The 19,021-nt window shown below is 43.3% G+C and overlaps 1 protein-coding gene across 1 annotated transcript in view; it reads right to left on the bottom strand.

Moving 5' to 3' along the window:
- LOC124613493 (venom carboxylesterase-6-like) overlaps positions 1-19,021 on the bottom strand; it is a 150,489-nt gene that overhangs the window by 116,773 nt on the left and 14,695 nt on the right. The window contains exons 2-3 of the mRNA XM_047142201.1: positions 10,835-10,969; positions 2,789-2,963 (exon numbers count right to left, since the gene is read on the bottom strand). Coding sequence (XP_046998157.1) covers positions 2,789-2,963; positions 10,835-10,969 — 310 coding nt within the window. The remainder of the gene's footprint in view (positions 1-2,788; positions 2,964-10,834; positions 10,970-19,021) is intronic.

Raw genomic sequence — 19,021 nt, 5'->3', positions numbered from 1 at the left:
TGTCCATTCCATTCAACTGCTCTTCCAAGTCCTTTGCTGTCTCTGACAGAATTACAATGTCATCTGCGAACCTCAAAGTTTTTATTTCTTCTCCATGGATTTTAATACCTACTCCGAACTTTTCCTTTGTTTCCTTTAGTGCTTGCTCAATATACAGATTGAATAGCATCGGGGAGAGGCTACAACCCTTCCCAACCACTGTCTCCCTTTCATGTGCCTCGAATCTTATAACTGCCATCTGGCTTCTGTACAAATTGTAAATAGCCTTTCGCTCCCTGTATTTTACCCCTGCCACCTTCAGAATTTGAAAGAGAGTATTCCAGTCAACATTGTCAAAAGCTTTCTCTAAGCCTACAAATGCTAGAAATGTAGGTTTGCCTTTCCTCAATCTAGCTTCTAAGATAAGTCGTAGGGTCAGTGTTCCAACATTTCTACGGAATTCAAACTGATGTTCCCCGAGGTCGGCTTCTACCAGTTTTTCCATTCGTCTGTAAAGAATTCGCGTTACTATTTTGCAGCTATGGCTTATTAAACTGATTCTTCGGTAATTTTCACATCTGTCAACGCCTGCTTTCTTTGGGATTGGAATTACTATATTCTTCTTGAAGTCTGAGGGAATTTTGCCTGTCTCATACATCTTGCTCACCAGATGGTAGAGTTTGGTCAAGACTGGCTCTCCCAAGGCTGTCAGTAGTTCTAATGGAATGTTGTCTACTCCCGGGGCCTTGTTTCGACTTAGGTCTTTCAGTGCCCTGTCAAACTCTTCACGCAGTATCATATCTCCCATTTCATCTACCTCTTCTTCCATTTCCATACTATTGTCCTCAAGAACATCGCCTCTGTATAGAACCTCTATATACTCCTTCCACCTTTCTGCTTTCCCTTCTTTGCTTAGAACTGGGTTTCCATCTGAGCTCTTGATATTCATGCAAGTGGTTCTCTTTTCTCCAAAGATCTCTTTAATTTTCCTGTAGGCAGTATCTATCTTACCTCTAGTGAGATAAGCCTCTACATCCTTACATTTGTCCTCTAGCCATCCCTGCTTAGCCATTTTGTACATCCTGTCGATCTCATTTTTGAGACGTTTGTATTCCTTTTTGCCTGCTTCATTTACTGCGTTTTTATATTTTCTCCTTTCATCAATTAAATTCAGTATCTCTTCTGTTACCCAAGGATTTCTACTAGCCCTCGTCTTTTTACCTACTGGATCCTCTGCTGCCTTCACTATTTCATTCCTCAAAGCTACCCATTCTTCTTCTACTGTATTTCTTTCCCCCATTCTTGTCCATTGTTCCCTTATGCTCTCCCTGAAACTCTGTACAACCTCTGGTTTAGTCAGTTTATCCAGGTCCCATCTCCTTAAATTCCCACCTTTTTGCAGTTTCTTCAGTTTTAATCTACAGTTCATAACCAATAGATTGTGGGCAGAGTCCACATCTGCCCCTGGAAATGTCTTACAATTTCAAACCTGGTTCCTAAATCTCTGTCTTACCATTATATAATCTATCTGAAACCTTTTAGTATCTCCAGGGTTCTTCCCTGTATACTCCCTTCTTTCATGATTCTTGAACCAAGTGTTAGCTATGATTAAGTTATGCTCTGTTCAAAATTCTACCAGGCGTCTTCCTCTTTCAGTTCTTAGCCCCAATCCATATTCACTTACTACGTTTCCTTCTCTTCCTTTTCCTACTGTCGAATTCCAGTCACCCATGACTATTAAATTTTCGTCTCCCTTCACTACCTGAATAATTTCTTTTATCTCATCATACATTTCATCAATTTCTTCATCATCTGCAGAGCTAGTTGGCATATAAACTTATACTACTGTAGTAGGCGTGGGATTCGTGTCTATCTTGGCCAAAATAATGCGTTCACTATGCTGTTTGCAGTAGGTTACCCGCACTCCGATTTTTTTTATTCATTATTAAACCTACTCCAGTATTACCCCTATTTGATTTTGTATTTATAACCCTGTATTCACCTGACCAAGAGTCTTGTTCCTCCTGCCACCGAACTTCACTAATTCCCACTATATCTAACTTTAACCTATCCATTTCCCTTTTTAAATTTTCTAACCTACCTGCCCAATTAAGGGATCTGACATTCCACGCTCCGATCCGTAGAACGCCAGTTTTCTTTCTCCTGATAACGATGTCCTCTTGAGTAGTCCCCGCCCGGAGATCCGAATGGGGGACTATTTTACCTCCGGAATATTTTACCCAAGAGGACGCCATCATCATTTAATCATACAGTAAAGTTGCGTGCCCTCGAGAAAAATTACGACCGTAGTTTCCCCTTGCTTTCAGCCGTTCGCAGTACCTATACAGCAAGGCCGTTTTGGTTAGTGTTACAAGGCCAGATCAGTCAATCATCTAGACTGTTGCCCCTGCAACTACTGAAAAGGCTGCTGCCCCTCTTCAGGAACCACAGGTTTGTCTGGCCTCTCAACAGATACCCCTCCGTTGTGGTTGCACCTACGGTACGGCTATCTGTATCGCTGAGGCACGCAAGCCTCCCCACCAACGGCAAAGTCCATGGTTCATGGGGGGATCTACTCGTGTAAAAAATTGATTTTATGTTTCAAATACCTCATTACTTAGAATAATATGGGGAGGTGACATGTAGATAATGTCTTTCAGGGCTACCCGCGGGTCTGCTAGAGACAGATACGATGACGGCCACATCTAAATCACCCACTTCAATTCCGCCGAACTTAATTTCGTCTGTGGTAATGGAAAAATCCCTAATGCATAACCGTTGTTGACAGATACTTAGAAATGAGTCTCACCCAGCGGGCCGAGCCGATAGTTGAAGGTGACGAGAACGACATTGTGGTCCATGAGGTGTTCTGGAGAGAACCTGGACAAGCTGCCGCTGCCCGTTGTGAAGCCGCCGTCGTGAATCACCACAATGACGTCCCTCATCACCTTGATAATGTCGTTTACGTCGCCATCATCAGGAACCTGAAACATTTAGCGCAGTTCGTATGTGTAACTGTGATTCAAGTGGCGAGATAGTACTTTCGTGTCTAGCCACAGATTAAACTGCATATACAGTAGTGGAAATCAGTATTGAGGCGGGATTCCACGAAAGTAAGAGTAAAATGTCTGAAACATACGTGTATCGAATTTACCATAAAAGTAGCAGATACACGTAACGCATAAACTATCATGACGTAATTACAAAGATTCTTTCCAATAACGAGTAACAAAAGGAGGTGTTTGCTTTTTCTGGGTGGAAACTGATATAAAGATACTTACTCTCCTGTTATGTTATTACATTGTTAGTACTTAGTCCAACCTCTGTTCTTCCCAATTATCTCGAAAATTCTCTTCGGCATTGGTTTTGTTAGCATTGGTTGTTCTTGCAGTGAAATTGTCGTCTACTCTTTTCATACTGGTCTTTTCAGCTCACATGCGGCCTTATGTTCGATAAACTCGTCTTACACTTATTCCCCAAAGGTTTCCCACGGTGTCCTGATCCGGCCTACGTGCAAACCAGGGCATGAAATCAATATGTTTTTCTTCAAACGGCTATTTAGCTCTAACAGAAACATAGATTGATGCATTACCTTGTTGAAACATTACAATTTCGTCCCCTAGGTCTTTATATATTCTATTCAATTCTGTTTCTAGCATCTCAGTGTTCATTCTAGTGTTCATCAAAGCAATGGGTGATTTACGTTTAGCACACCAGAAGACTGCCCAAGTGGCACTTCCGCCCCCAAAATTTCTCCTCATTCTTACCTGCTGCTCTGTTCTCAGATCACGTCAATACTACTGAAATCCATTCTACCCATTTAAATTAAACGTCTTCTCATCACAGAAGATCACTTTATCCTATTGTGAAATCCATGACACGTTTTTCAGCAAACTCCAATCTAGCCTGTTCATATTTGGATGTTAATGCGAGTTTTTGCAGCCTTTTCTTAAATGCAAGATGTCTGTCATGTGGCAAAATCTGTCGTGCACGTCTCGTAGTTACTGGCATCTGTATGTCAGCAACAAGTTGAGAAGAATAACGGTTTGTGGCCCTTAATTTGCGCGAAAGCAACCCTTTGCATACCTCAGATAATTTTATACTTTGCCCATATTTTCCGTTCTGTTAACATCATGCACCCAGTCTAACGAAATTATCAATCACTCTACTTGAACAGCTCATCTTAAAGAGAGAGTTCCATTTCGTTGCACGTACCGATTTCTGCTTTTTGATGATATGATAACAGTCTATCGCATGGCATTGTCACAATCGTGATTTATGTCACTAACAGTAACGGTGTCTGTTTCACATCTGCAGTAGAGACACACATTAACGCCACGCAGAGTCGTCTATCCAACCTTTACCACCAGAATCTTTGATGTCTTGTTATACGAGTATATTGTACTACTGACATCAAATGCGGTACCATTCGATTGAATTTGTCAGTATATTGGATTTCATACTATTGCATGCATATTCATTGTGCACAACTATTCCAACCGACAATGTTAATTCTCTTGTAACTATCCATGCCTTTCTACTGATTTCTACTTTTGTATATTACAAATGCGAAACTTCGTGTGTGAGTATGTTTGTTACTCCTTCACGCTGAAGCAGGTGGCCGGATTTGAAATAAATTTGGAATGGAATTGGCTTATACCTTGGTTTCACACATAAGCTACTTTTGAAACCGTGTAGTACAAGATATTTATTGATCTGAAGGCTATAACGTGATATGAGGAACAATAATCACTCTTATAAAAAGCTATTTACTCCTTGACTTTTGAACTATATTGTATTTGCGAAAATTCTTTTTTTTTAATATGTTCTACATAATATGATTCAATGTAATGAATACAACGCATATACAATCCTCAAAGTGTTTAATCCATACTTCCATAAGAGCCCGTTGCATTTTAGCCATGAGCGTCACGTTTATTGTGTATCTTCTGAGACATTTGAAGACCCACAACAGTGTCATTTAAATTCTGTACGACAGAAAGACGTAGTGGCTTCACATGCAGAACGTGGTAGGCTTTTAGTCAGTCTGGACTTGATTACGATATATGAGCATATCGGCTGGTAGTAGGCACACACATAAGGACAGGTGACGTTGTTTCACGTACAAATATTATGAAATTTCTGCTGCGCAGAACAAAAAAATTGTTATTTTCCCTCTTCGACGAGTTATTATGTGTGTTACTTCTACACGCTGAAGGGGCTGGACATATTTCAATGAACTTTGGATTAGAGATAGCCAATAAACTGAATTAACACACAGGCTACATTTATTCAGGAAAAACTCGCTGCCCCCATGGGATGGTCAATATAACTAGTGTTCCCGTAGGATGGATAACGTGACTAGAAACTTATCCATGAAAGTTAATTATCAAATGAATGCATTAAGTTTAGCATAGGACTTGTTTTTAATTGTTTTGACAAATCAAATAAGTACTTACATGAATCTAGCATTGCATAAATATTCTTGTAGGATAAAGTCATTGTAAACTCAATAGCAACATAACTTAAGTACATGAAAACAATTCGCAGTACTTATAATGTTGGGAAGTATATTGGATTATGCTATCATCGGGATTCTGAGAAAATGACTTGACTTTTCCGTTTCGATTTGTAATTTTTTTGTAGATATCGTTTGCTTCTAAGGTATCGATTGTTCAGAAGAATTAGTGTTAAGAACTTAGATTTTGGAAGTGTGTTGTATTGTGATATTATCGTGATTCGTGAACACTGACTTTGCTTTTCTCTTTGGATTTCAATGATTTGTAGTTTCTTTGATGATTTCTATTGTTTGTAGCATACAGAAGGTTTGCTTTTCGGACAATGACGTGGCTTTTCTGGTTAGATTTGAGTGCTTCGTTATAAATAGCTATATGACACAGCCACTAACTTCCTAATGCACCGTCCTTGAGGAGTGCTGAATCCGACATCCCCGTGAGGGAGGACGGGAAATGCGCCAAAAAGTAGTATCGGGCACTGTTAAAAGAGATCCAAAAGGTTGTTCAGAAGCAGAGTGCCTGATGACCGGGAACGTACGGTCGCAAAGCGAGAGGCGCCGCGCAGGGCGTTGTGGTGATCGACTGCGGGGTGGTCCTGTACTCACAGCTAACGGCCTCATTAATGTGGAGTTTTGCAACTCGTTTCAGACAATTAAATATATTTGCAACTACATAAACAAAGGCACTGACTGGGCGATATTTATTGTGCAACGGCAGGGCTACGCTAATATTGACCTAAAAGATGAAGTGCAGACATTTAGGGCGGATCGGTATGTGAGCAGCAACGAAGTGGCATGGCGGATGCAGGGTTTGCGGCTTAAAGAGAGGCACCCGACAGTGACACATCTTGCGGTGGGACTTCTCGATTGCGGGCACATGTACTTCACGGAGGCCAACTTGCGCAATCGAGTAATGACTCCGCCCACTGCCACGCTCACCGGATTTTCCGTCTATGCCAGATGGACGATTTTGCTCGAAATTCGTGTACGCAGAAGTGGCAAAATATTCCACATGGAACGCGTCACGGAAAGAATGGAAGCGTCTTGTGTAGGACACTCCCGCCAAAGGTTGGCACTGTGTGAAGGCATGAGATGGCCTTGGGGTGAATTTGTACCGCGCATGTAACACACATTGAGTGTTATTGTGTGCGACTGCTGCTGACCCGTGTCCGGGGCCCCCATCAGTTTTCAGACGCTCAAAACAGTAGATGGACAGTAAAAAGCCCCATTCCAGGAAGTGTGTGAGGCGATGGGACTTTTAAAAGATGACGGCCACTGGGACGCTTCGATGTAGGATGCCGTATTGTGCTGGTCATCGGTCGAGTTGAGAGGGCTCTCCGCTGTCACGTTGAGCACCTGCGGGCTTTCGAATCCATGACGCTTCGGAACAAATATAAAACCGCATTATCCAAAGAGATCGCACACCGGTACCACAGAACAGTGCAGACCAGTGACGACATATATTTCAACGAAGCGCTAACGCTTACTGAGGAGAAAGGCTGTTCAGTGGTGGGAAAACGGCCGTCTTTTTTCGGCATACCCACGCCACAACTAGCGGGACAGTAGCCCACTGATTTGTTCAAGGAGCTCAGTTACGACACCGCAGCCTTGGGGGCTCAGGTTGCCCAAACTGAGCCCCAGCTTTTACCAGAGTAAAGGCGCATTTTTAATAAAATTTTGAGTCGCGTGGAGAACGGAAAAGGGGGTCCTTATTCCTTGGACACATATGGGGCTACCGGCAAGACATTCCTTTTGAATTTGCTACTGGCGCAATTGTGCAAGGACAGGAATGTCGCGCTGGCCGTTACGTACTCTGGAATAGCAGCGACCTTGCTCAGCGGAGAAAGAACTGTCCATTCGGCGTTTAAGCTTCCTCTGAACCTTGCGAGTGAGGAAACGGTCATCTATAATGTAAGCAAGCGCACTGATTGCGCCGCTACGATGCAGCAATGCAAATTGATCTTGGGTGACGAATACTCGATGTAACATCCGCGGTATCCGAGTGTTGATGAGTGGAGTGGTTGTCTTGCTCGAAGGCGATTTCCGACATATGTTGCCGGTCATCGAGCGTGGCACTCTGGCAGTCTAGATCAACGCGTGCCTCAAGTGTTCGCCATTTGGGTAAACGTTTGACAATTAAAATGACAGTCCAGTTCGACAATGACCAAGAGTCTGGGCTCTTCGCTCAATACGTCCTCGAGATCGACAAGTGCCGCATAGCAATGGATGCGGAAAGGTTAATAAATTTGGTACCCACTTCTGCAACATTGTAAGCTCGGAAGATAATTAATGAACGTTTTCCGAGGTTACAGCAAAACATGAGCAACGACAAATGGTTATGTAAAAGAGCACTATTGACGGCCAAGAATTATTCGGTGAGAAACACCAGTAAAAGAATTATTGATCGAGTACCTGGTGAGATGGCCACCTATATGTCTGCCGATACGATGACGAAAAAAGACGACGTTAAAACATATGCTGTAGAGTTTCTAAACACATCAGAGCTGTCGGGGATGCCGTCCACAAGTTGGACCTGAAGGTGGTGTGCCTTTCATACTAATGTGTAACCTGGATGCATCACGGAGCTGAGAAGGCATATCGTGCACGGAGCTGAGAAGGCATATCGTGCAGGCCCCATCATCACCGGCGGAGCCAAAGGAGAGGCAGCATTCATACCACGAATTCCTATCATTCTAACAACCTTGCCTTTCCAGTCCAAACGCTTACAGTTCCCTTTGAAAATGGCCTTTTCTATCACTATAAATAAGAGTCAAGGAGAAATGCTAGAAGCGACAGGTATTCATCTGGGCACACCATGTTTCTTTCACGGGCAGTTCTAGGCTGGCTGCGCGCATGTAAAGAGAGTAGAGAACAAGTAGTCTCGGAACGTTGCTTACAGAGACGTATTACAGTGACTAACTGGCTCTCCAAACCCACCAAGACAATTATAATCTTTCCCGTGCTTGGCATGTCGCAAATAGTTGTGGAATTAGTTACTCTCTTTCCTGGCACGTTTTGTAATTCGCTACTTGACCGTGTAAAAATTTTCTCCTTAAGAGAACGGGTGACTTGTAAGCGATGTGTATTCTGTCAGTTTCTCCCATCGTCTTTCTTTCCCGATGTCGAGCGGTTTGCTGGGCCGCAACTGGCTCCGCCTCAAAACGTCCCAGAGATAACTTTCGTCATGGCACATATCCGTGGATACTGAGTTTCAGCATTAACCTTTCTTTATAAATTACTGTTTAACCGTGGGTAATACCGCGGGGCGCAGATATTTATGACATAAAAATGAAATGGATACAACCACACCATAACAAAAATCAGATGAACTTATTTATCCATCCAAAAATGCTAAAAATACATAAAAGTCTCTCATTTTGAATGATTTGAAAACAGCATAATAAAACGATCATCGTTTCATTTCGCACTTTACATCAACCTCTTGTGTGGACGCACGTTATTTCCTACTGAATCTGAAAGTTTATCGGAGGATGAGTTTGCAATGCTGACTAGAAATTTTTTATTTCAATTATTTGCGGACATATAATCACAAGAATAACGAGTTACCAGAAAATCGAAGAAATAGTTACGTTCTGTAAGACGATAGTATGTGAAAAAAATCCTTATAAAAGTTAACGTAGTTTTTTAAGGCTAGATCGCGGCATTTGTTGAACCACAAACCTCTGTAAACAAACAGTTGAACGTCAGCTCATATGACGCAAGCTTGCTATATAGATTATTTTCTGACGACCTGTTTTGACCACACCGTCATTCTTGTTCGTACAACCAAGCTTTCGTCTATCTTTCTCTTTCTCTTTCTCTCTTTCTCTCTCTCTCTCTCTCTCTCTCTCTCTCTCTCTCCTCTTTCTCTCCTCTCTCTCTCTCTCTCTCTCTCTCTCTCTCTCTCTCTCTCTCTCTCTGTGTGTGTGTGTGTGTGTGTGTTCTCCTGTCTTCTCTCACAGTTTTGGTGAAACCTGGATGAGGTGTGACTACTTGACTGGCCACCTTGTGTTTCCAGAGCACCATTCGAATTATTTGTTAAATATATCCTGCACGTTACGTGACATACAACTACCCACTTTACGTTCCTTCTCGCACAGCGTTCCGAGTGGCTTACAATAAAAATCTGTTTCTCCAGTGTTTTCCTCCAAGATCATTGTATTGTATTGTATGTTAACCGGGTACGTAGAAACGACGGAGAGGCTCCGTCACCGCCGCAGCCGCATTGGTCCACAACCCCACGACGACTACCGCAGTCCACTTCACCCCTCCGCCGCCCCACACCGAACCCAGGGTTATTGTGCGGTTCGGCCCCCGGTGGACCCCCCAAGGAACGTCTCACACCAGACGAGTGTAATCCCTATGTTTGCGTGGTAGAGTAATGGTGGTGTACGCATACGTGGAGAACTTGTTTGCGCAGCAATCGTCGACATAGTGTAACTGAGGCGGAGTAAGGGGAACCAGCCCGCATTCGCCGAGGCAGATGGAAAACCGCCTGAAAACCATCCACAGACTGGACGGTTCACCGGACCTCGACACAAATCCGCCAGGCGGATTCGTGCCGGGGACCAGGTGCTCCTTCCCGCCCGGAAAGCCGTGCATTAGACCGCACGGCCAACCGGGCGGACAAGATCAACATACTTTCACTTACCTTCAGATCTTAAGATTTACAGCCGACGCTTTTAGCTGAGGGCAGATGGCTCAGGGTACCTTTTATAAGGTTCCTTGTCTCCAGTGGAGATAGTTGACCAGTCATTTGTGGCAGGTGTGCTGGAGCTAGTGCAGCAAGTTCGGGCTATCATTGTGTGGCGAGGTATAGCTTTCTATACCTTCTGAGCCTGCCCCGGCACAGATGCATTACAAATCAAGTACTTGCATTACACAGTTATTAAAAGCATAGAAAATTCAATAAGTATGAGGATTACGCGTAACTGAACATTGTGAGGCTTTCCCTTGAGGATCATCAAGATGAGGTTTTCTCGAAGTCTTTTGTGGGTGAGTCTAATGCTAGATATCATTGCTCAGCGGATATTTTAACGAAGTGTCATCACTCATTCTTCTGCTTTAACAATGAATTTGCCATTTACTATTTTTTGCACATTACGCGCCTTATCCCTGGCCGGGCATCATGGTTTAGGTTTCCTGTGGTTTCCCCAGATCGATTAACATGAATGGTAGGAAGATTCCGGCATGCTTTCAAACGTGTCATAGTCATTTCTTTTTAGTGTAGAAAAGCATCTTCTGCCTCTGTCAGCTATGAAAACAAAGAAATGGCATGGGAAATTTATATTGTTTGTGCTGCTATCACTATTACTTCTCCTGCTACTACTTTATTATTACCAGATGTGTGAAAATGTTGATGTACAGGCAGTCTTCGTTCCCGATGTACTTCCCCTCTGCATTCAGCTGAGGGCAGGGACTTCCTTCTTTCGTTGCGTTGAAAACGTCGTCCCAGTTGTCTGGCTTCTGTGCAACCTGCAGACCCAAAAAAATGTTTACGATTATTATTAACATATCAAATGCTAAACTGGAGAAAAGAGAGTTTTGTGTCGCGAAATTAAGAAGTACAGAGTGGCTACATTATTTGTTTGATCATTTAGAATGAGTTCGTACCGATGTTGATCGATTTCTATTATTTTTAGAAAATGGCAAACCCTAAAAGTTTGTAAATCACCAGACTTAGTTACTACAAATTGCTGGACTTATCGAAGCATGACAGTACAGTTCAGTTTTCCACTCCAGAATTAATACAGCATTGAGAGCAGTACAATTAATAGTGATTATGCGTTAATTTCCCCTCACCCCATGAACCATGGACATTGCCGTTGGTGGGGAGGCTTGCGTGCCTCAGCGATACAGATAGCCGTACCGTAGGTGCAACCACAACGGAGGGGTATCTGTTGAGAGGCCAGACAAACGTGTGGTTCCTGAAGAGGGGCAGCAGCCTTTTCAGTAGTTGCAGGGGCAACAGTCTGGATGATTGACTGATCTGGCCTTGTAACAATAACCAAAACGGCCTTGCTGTGCTGGTACTGCGAACGGCTGAAAGCAAGGGGAAACTACGGCCGTAATTTTTCCCGAGGGCATGCAGCTTTACTGTATGATTAAATGATGATGGCGTCCTCTTGGGTAAAATATTCCGGAGGTAAAATAGTCTCCCATTCGGATCTCCGGGCGGGGACTACTTAAGAGGACATCGTTATCAGGAGAAAGAAAACTGGCATTCTACGGATCGGAGCGTGGAATGTCAGATCCCTTAATCGGGCAGGTAGGTTAGAAAATTTAAAAAAGGAAATGGATAGGTTAAAGTTAGATATAGTGGGAATTAGTTAAGGTAGGTGGCAGGAGGAACAAGATTCTTGGTCAGGTGAATACAGGGTTATAAATACAAAATCAAATAGGGGTAATGCAGGAGTAGGTTTCATAATGAATAAAAAAAATAGGAGTGCGGGTAACCTACTGCAAACAGCATAGTGAACGCATTATTGTGGCCAAGATAGATACGAAGCCCACACCTACTGCAGTAGTACAAGTTTATATGCCAACTAGCTCTGCAGATGACGAAGAAATTGAAGAAATGTATGATGAAATAAAAGAAATTATTCAGATAGTGAAGGGAGACGAAAATTTAATAATCATGGGTGAGTGGAATTCGAGTGTAGGAAAAGGGAGAGAAGGAAACGTAGTAGGTGAATATGGATTGGGGCTAAGAAATGAAAGAGGAAGCCGCCTGGTAGAATTTTGAACAGAGCATAACACAGTCATAGCTAACACTTGGTTTAAGAATCATGAAAGAAGGTTGTATACATGGAAGAACCCTGGAGATACTAGAAGGTTTCAGATAGATTATATAATGGTAAGACAGAGATTTAGGAACCAGGTTTTAAATTGTAAGACGTTTCCAGGGGCAGATGTGGACTCTGACCACAATCTATTGGTTGTGACCTGTAGATTAAAACTTAAGAAACTGCAAAAAGGTGGGAATTTGAGAAGATGGGACCTGGATAAACTGACTAAACCAGAGGTTGTACTGAGTTTCAGGGAGAGCATAAGGGAACAATTGACAGGAATGGGGGAAAGAAGAATGGGTAGCTTTGAGGAATGAAATAGTGAAGGCAGCAGAGGATCAAGTAGGTAAAAAGACGAGGGCTAGTAGAAATCCTTGGGTAACAGAAGAAATATTGAATTTAATTGATGAAAGGAGAAAATATAAAAATGCAGTAAATGAAGCAGGCGAAAAGAAATACAAACGTCTCAAAAATGAGATCGACAGGATGTGCAAAATGGCTAACCAGGGATGGTTAGAGGACAAATATAAGGATGTAGAGGCTTTTCTCACTAGGGGTAAGATAGATACTGCCTACAGGAAAATTAAAGAGACCTTTGGAGAAAAGAGAACGACTTGTATGAATATCAAGAGCTCAGATGGAAATCCAGTTCTAAGCAAAGAAGGGAAAGCAGAAAGATGGAAGGAGTATATAGAGGGTCTATACAGAGGCGATGTACTTGAGGACAATATTATGGAAATGGAAGAGGATGTAGATGAAGATGAAATGGGAGATACGATAGTGCGTGAAGAGTTTGACAGAGCCCTGAAAGACATGAGTCGAAACAAGGCCCCGGGAGTAGACAACATTCCATTGGAACTACTGACGGCCTTGGGAGAGCCAGTCCTGACAAAACTCTACCATCTGGTGAGCAAGATGTATGAGACAGGCGAAATACCCTCAGACATCAAGAAGAATATAATAATTCCAATTCCAAAGAAAGCTGGTGTTGACACATGTGAAAATTACCGAACAGTCAGTTTAATAAGTCACAGCTGCAAAATACTAACGCGAATTCTTTACAGACGAATGGAAAAACTGGTAGAAGCCGACCTCGGGGAAGATCAGTTTGGATTCCTTAGAAACACTGGAACACGTGAGGCAATACTGACCTTACGACTTATCTTAGAAGAAAGATTAAGGAAAGGCAAACCTACTTTTCTAGCATTTGTAGACTTAGAGAAAGCTTTTGACAATGTTGACTGGAATACTCTCTTCCAAATTCTAAAGGTGGCAGGGGTAAAATACAGGGAGCGAAAGGCTATTTACAATTTGTACAGAAACCAGATGGCAGTTATAAGAGTCGAGGGACATGAAAGGGAAGCAGTGGTTGGGAATGGAGTAAGACAGGGTTGAAGCCTCTCCCCGATGTTATTCAATCTGTATATTGAGCAAGCAGTAAAGGAAACAAAAGAAAAATTCGGAGTAGGTATTAAAATCCATGGAGAAGAAATAAAAACTAAGAGATTCGCAGATGACATTGTAATTCTGTTAGAGACAGCAAAGGACTTGGAAGAGCAGTTGAACGGAATGGACAGTGTCTTGAAAGGAGGATATAAGATGAACATCAACAAAAGCAAAACGAGGATAATGGAATGTAGTCGAATGAAGTCGGGTGATGCTGAGAGAATTAGATTAGGAAATGAGACACTTAAAGTAGTAAAGGAGTTTTGCTATTTGGGGAGCAAAATAACTGATGATGGTCGAATTAGAGAGGATATAAAATGTAGACTGGCAATGGCAAGGAAAGCGTTTCTGAAGAAGAGAAATTTGTTAACATCGAGTATAGATTTAAGTGTCAGGAAGTCATTTCTGAAAGTATTTGTATGGAGTGTAGCCATGTATGGAAGTGAAACATGGACGATAAATAGTTTGGACAAGAAGAGAATAGAAGCTTTCGAAATGTGGTGCTACAGAAGAATGCTGAAGATTAGATGGGTAGATCACATAACTAATGAGGAAGTATTGAATATGATTGGGGAGAAGAGAAGTTTGTGGCACAACTTGACCAGAAGAAGGGATCGGTTGTTAGGACATGTTCTGAGGCATCAAGGGATCACCAATTTAGTATTGGAGGGCAGCGTGGAGGGTAAAAATCGTAGAGGGAGACCAAGAGATGAATACACTAAGCAGATTCAGAAGGATGTAGGTTGCAGTAGGTACTGGGAGATGAAGAGGCTTGCATAGGATAGAGTAGCATGGAGAGCTTCATCAAACCAGTCTCAGGACTGAAGACCACAACAACAACATGCGTTAATTACTGGCCCCTCGGTTCTATGCCGTCTAACTCCGAAGCCGAGAAGTCAGTGCATCTGACTGCCACGCGGAACGGTGGGGTTCAGTGATTTTTACTACGTGAGAAGACTGGAACACGGTACGCTCTGACTTGCGAGGCCGACTGAAGATGTAACCTCCCCATTGCTAATCGGTCAATATGAATTTATTGGACGCGACTGCGATCATGTGAACCTAATCTTAAAAAGACAATTTTTGGGGCAGCCGTTACCGCAGTGGTAAGTAATTACCAGGGAGAAGCGTACAACTACACTATACGATCAGAAGTATCCGGATACCCCCAAAACATACGTTTTTCATATTAGGTGCATTGTGCTGCCACCTACTGCCAGGTACCCCATATCAGCAACATCAGTAGTCATTAGACTTCGTGAGAGAACAGAATGGGAGGCTCCGCGGAACTCACGGACTTCAAGCGTGGTCAGGTGATTGAGTGTCACTTGTGTCATACGTCTGTACGCGATATTTCTACACCCCTAAACATCCCTGGGTCCCTGTTTCCGATGTGATACTGAAGTGGAAATGTGAAGGGACACGTACATTACCAATGAATACAGGCCGACCTCGTCTGTTGACTGACAGGCCGCCGACAGTTGAAAGGGTCGTAATGTGTAATAGGAAGACATCTATCCAGACCGTCATACAGGAATTCCAAACTGCATCAGGATCCACTACAAGTACCATGACAGTTAGGCGGGAGGTGAGGAAACTTGGATTTCGCGGTCGAGGAGCTGCTCATAAGCCACACATTGCGCTGGTAAATGCCAAACGACGCCTCGCTTGGACGATTGAACAATGGAAAAACGTTATGTGGAGTGGCGAATCACGGTACACAATGTGGCGATCCGACGGCAGGATGTGGGTGTGGCGAATGCCCGGTGTGCGTCATCTGTCAGCGTGTGTAGTGGCAACAATAAAATTCGGAGGCGGTGGTGTTATGGCTTGGTCGTGTTCTTGTTGTTTTGCGTGACATTATCACAACACAGGCCTACATTGGTGTTTTAAGCACCTTCTTGCTTCCCGCTATTGAATAGCAATTCGCGGATGGCGATTTGGATCTTTCAACACGATCGAGCACCTGTTCATAATGCACGTCCTGTAGCGGAGTGGTAACACAAAATAACATCCCTGTAATAGACTGACCTGCACAGAGTCATGACCTGTATCCTATGGAACACCTTTGGGATGTTTTGCAACGCCGACTTCGTGCCAGGCCCCACCGACCGACATCGATACGTCTTCTCAGTGCAGCACGTGGGCTGCCTTTCCCCAAGAAACCTTCCAGCACCTGACTGAACTTTTGCCTGCGAAAGTGGAAGCTGTCTTCAAGGCTAAGGGTGTGCCAACACCATACTGAATTCCAACATTACTGATGGAGGGCGCCACAAAATTGTAAGCCAATTTCAGGCAGGTGTCCGGATACTATTGATCACATACTGTAGCTATTTTTAGAAATAACTTCCTATACTTTCTGCATAGTTGAATTTTAAGAATGTATGTAAAACAGTGCATTCACACACACACAGTAAGGTACGAAAAGAAAATGGATACAACGAAATTTCGAATGACCCACAGAAAAATCAAATGAAATAATATGTAAAAATCGATTGTCGCCAGTACAATTGGACAATATCTGTTCATTACCTAATCGATAATAAGAACAGTAACATTTATGTTTTTCTTTAAGCAAATGTGCGGCAAGAGATTGCTCACGCATGTATAAGCAACACAACAACCTGGTACAAAATAACTGTGAGAAAATGTTATCAATTATTATAATTCATTAATAAAATCAAAAGTAATAATTTGAAATAACAAGTAAATGATCATTACTGAAATTATAGACAAGTGAAAACTTTCTACACTGGTACGGAGAAATCACAAGATGGAGTTGTCTGACATAAACGAAAGATGGCAGGCGTGTTTCTACATCTGAAACATTATGTCTATTCACATTCCCGCTAGTCACATAAGAGTGGTACTAGTACCGCCACTATGCGGAAGCAAATGAGGTTTCCTTTCAATACAAGCTGTAACGGTCGTGAGCTTTGATTACCTTTGAGATTGGGCTTGGTGAGTTTATGTTTAGTCAAGAATGCCTTTAAGGCGAGAAAGATGCCATTATCAACATTTCACTGAGTTTGAACAAGGTCGTGTGATAGGGCTACGAGAAGCTGGATGTTCCTTCTGCGATCCTATAGAAAGACTTGGCAGAAATGTAGTCACTGTACGTGGCTGCTGGTGGCGGTGGCCACGAGAATGAACGGTCCCAAGAAGACCGGGCTCCGGATAGCCATGTGGCGCTACCTAGAGGGAAGACAGTCCTGCTGAGGGTATGGCTCTGGGCATCATACTGCAACTGCAACAGCATTTTGAGCAGCAGCAAGCATCACACTGACACAACGAACTGTTACAAATCGACATAGTTTCCCTGTAGCGTGCATTCCACTGACCCCGAACCACCGCCATTTGCGACTTCAGTGGTGTCAAGTGAGAACTCATTGGAGGGCAGGGAGGAGGTATTCTGATGAAAGCTGGTTCTGCCTCGGTGCCAGGATCACCGTATGTTGGTTAAGAGGACGCCAATTGTGGACCTGCAACCAGGGTGTCTGCTTGCTAGGCACACCGGACCTACACCCTGAGTTATGGTCTGGGTTCATTTCGTATGACAGCGTGAATCAATCTCTTGGTTATCCCATCCACGTTAACTGTAAATCTGTACGTTAATGTGGTGATTCGATCTGTTGTGCTGCCATTCATGAACATATTTTCAGGGGCTCTTTTCCAGCAGGATAATGCTCCCCCACGTACCGCTGTTGTAATCCAACATCCTCTACGCAGAGTCGACATGTTGCCTTGGATCCCAGATCTGTCTCCAGTCGAACACATGCGGGACATCATCGGACGACGACTCCAGCGACATCCACAAACAGCATTAACCGTTTCTTTATAGACCGACGAAGAGTAAGAGGCATGGAACTCCGTGCCACAAATGACACCCGGTCCCCGCGGAAGACAATGCATGGACGTTTGGATGCTTTGAGTCATCTTTCCGGCGGTTACATCGGTTATTTTACCTAGACAAATATATTATTTTTTGGTGTTGCGACTTTTTCCGCGAGTTTATCATAGCAAGAATTACGTAGCCTCAGAGTAATGTTTACGTACATGCACAGAACTCAAGAAATTTGTAAATGAAGCTCATTAAAATTTCTTATCTTAAATACGTTGGAAGTGACGTGCGAACAAATAATAATGGACCTTCAGCACTATTGCAACGCCAGAGTATGAACCACTAAGCCATCACAAAATAACACCCTGATAAACAGCAAGAAATGAAATGTGCAAAATTTGTATACCTCTAGATAGAATCTAAACTTGCCAGCAATACTTTAATTAAATTTACTTTACTGTAACTTCTATCAGGTTATAATAATGAATATTGCCTCTATTATTGAACGGAATAAAAAGCTTACTGAGGCATCATTTATTATCATATTTTCAATAAAAAGTCAAAACCGTCAGTATTGTCCTTTTTAATACGGCCTTTCGTTAATCAAAAACCCTCGTATTTTGTATAGCAGGAAAGGTACAGAAACTGTGCGCTGGTCCTAAGGTGTCGGATGAAGGTAGCTCTGATTACTCTTCTCCAGTTGCGCCGTAAGACGGATGGAAGTTGATACCTGCTTTCTAGGTACGTAGCGTCCGTCTCGTTGGCCAGAGGGTTTACGTCGCAGGTATAATCCCGGCAGTGGCCTCTGTTGTTTGGCCGTAGTCTTAAGTGGGAGCCATCGGGGAGCTGAGAGGCGAGTCAGCAGAGGGAGCTGGTGGATAGTCGACTCGCAAGTGACGCAGAGAGCGCAGCGCGATCTGCCGATGGAACGGCTGCGTGTGTGAAGGGGCAGGACGCCTTGGTGGAGCGTCGCAGGCAAAGGTGCGCCCAGGCTGGAGTGGTGACTCCGGAGCGGCCAGTGGCTCTTGCAACGCTTCGCAGGAGCTCCGCGCTGTATGGCATAACTGGATTTCGACGGTGCAGTGCGTGTAGCTTCACTGAAATGCTTGGGGTCAAATGGCTCTAAGCACTATGGGACTTAACATCTGAGGTCATCAGTCCCCTAGACTTAGAACTACTTAACCTTAACTAACCTAAAGACATCACACACATCCTTGCCCGAGGCAGCATTCGAACCTGCGACCGTAGCGGTCGCGTGGTTCCTGACTGAAGCGTCTAGAACCGCTAGACCACAGAGGTCGGCAAATGCTTGGGGCATTAAGCTTGTGCGAGATACTCTACTGACCACTATCCTACTTGGTGACCCGCTTTATTTGAAAGTTACAATTTGTCCTTCGGTTTTCACCGTCAGTGACTGCTTTTAAGATCTCCTCCCCGCTGTGTACTACGTTC

This window comes from Schistocerca americana, chromosome 4 (genome assembly GCF_021461395.2).
Source record: "Schistocerca americana isolate TAMUIC-IGC-003095 chromosome 4, iqSchAmer2.1, whole genome shotgun sequence".
In the NCBI taxonomy this organism is placed as follows: domain Eukaryota; kingdom Metazoa; phylum Arthropoda; class Insecta; order Orthoptera; family Acrididae; genus Schistocerca; species Schistocerca americana.
The sequence above is the reverse complement of the archived record's forward strand: the minus strand, read 5'-3'. Positions and strand labels throughout refer to the sequence as shown.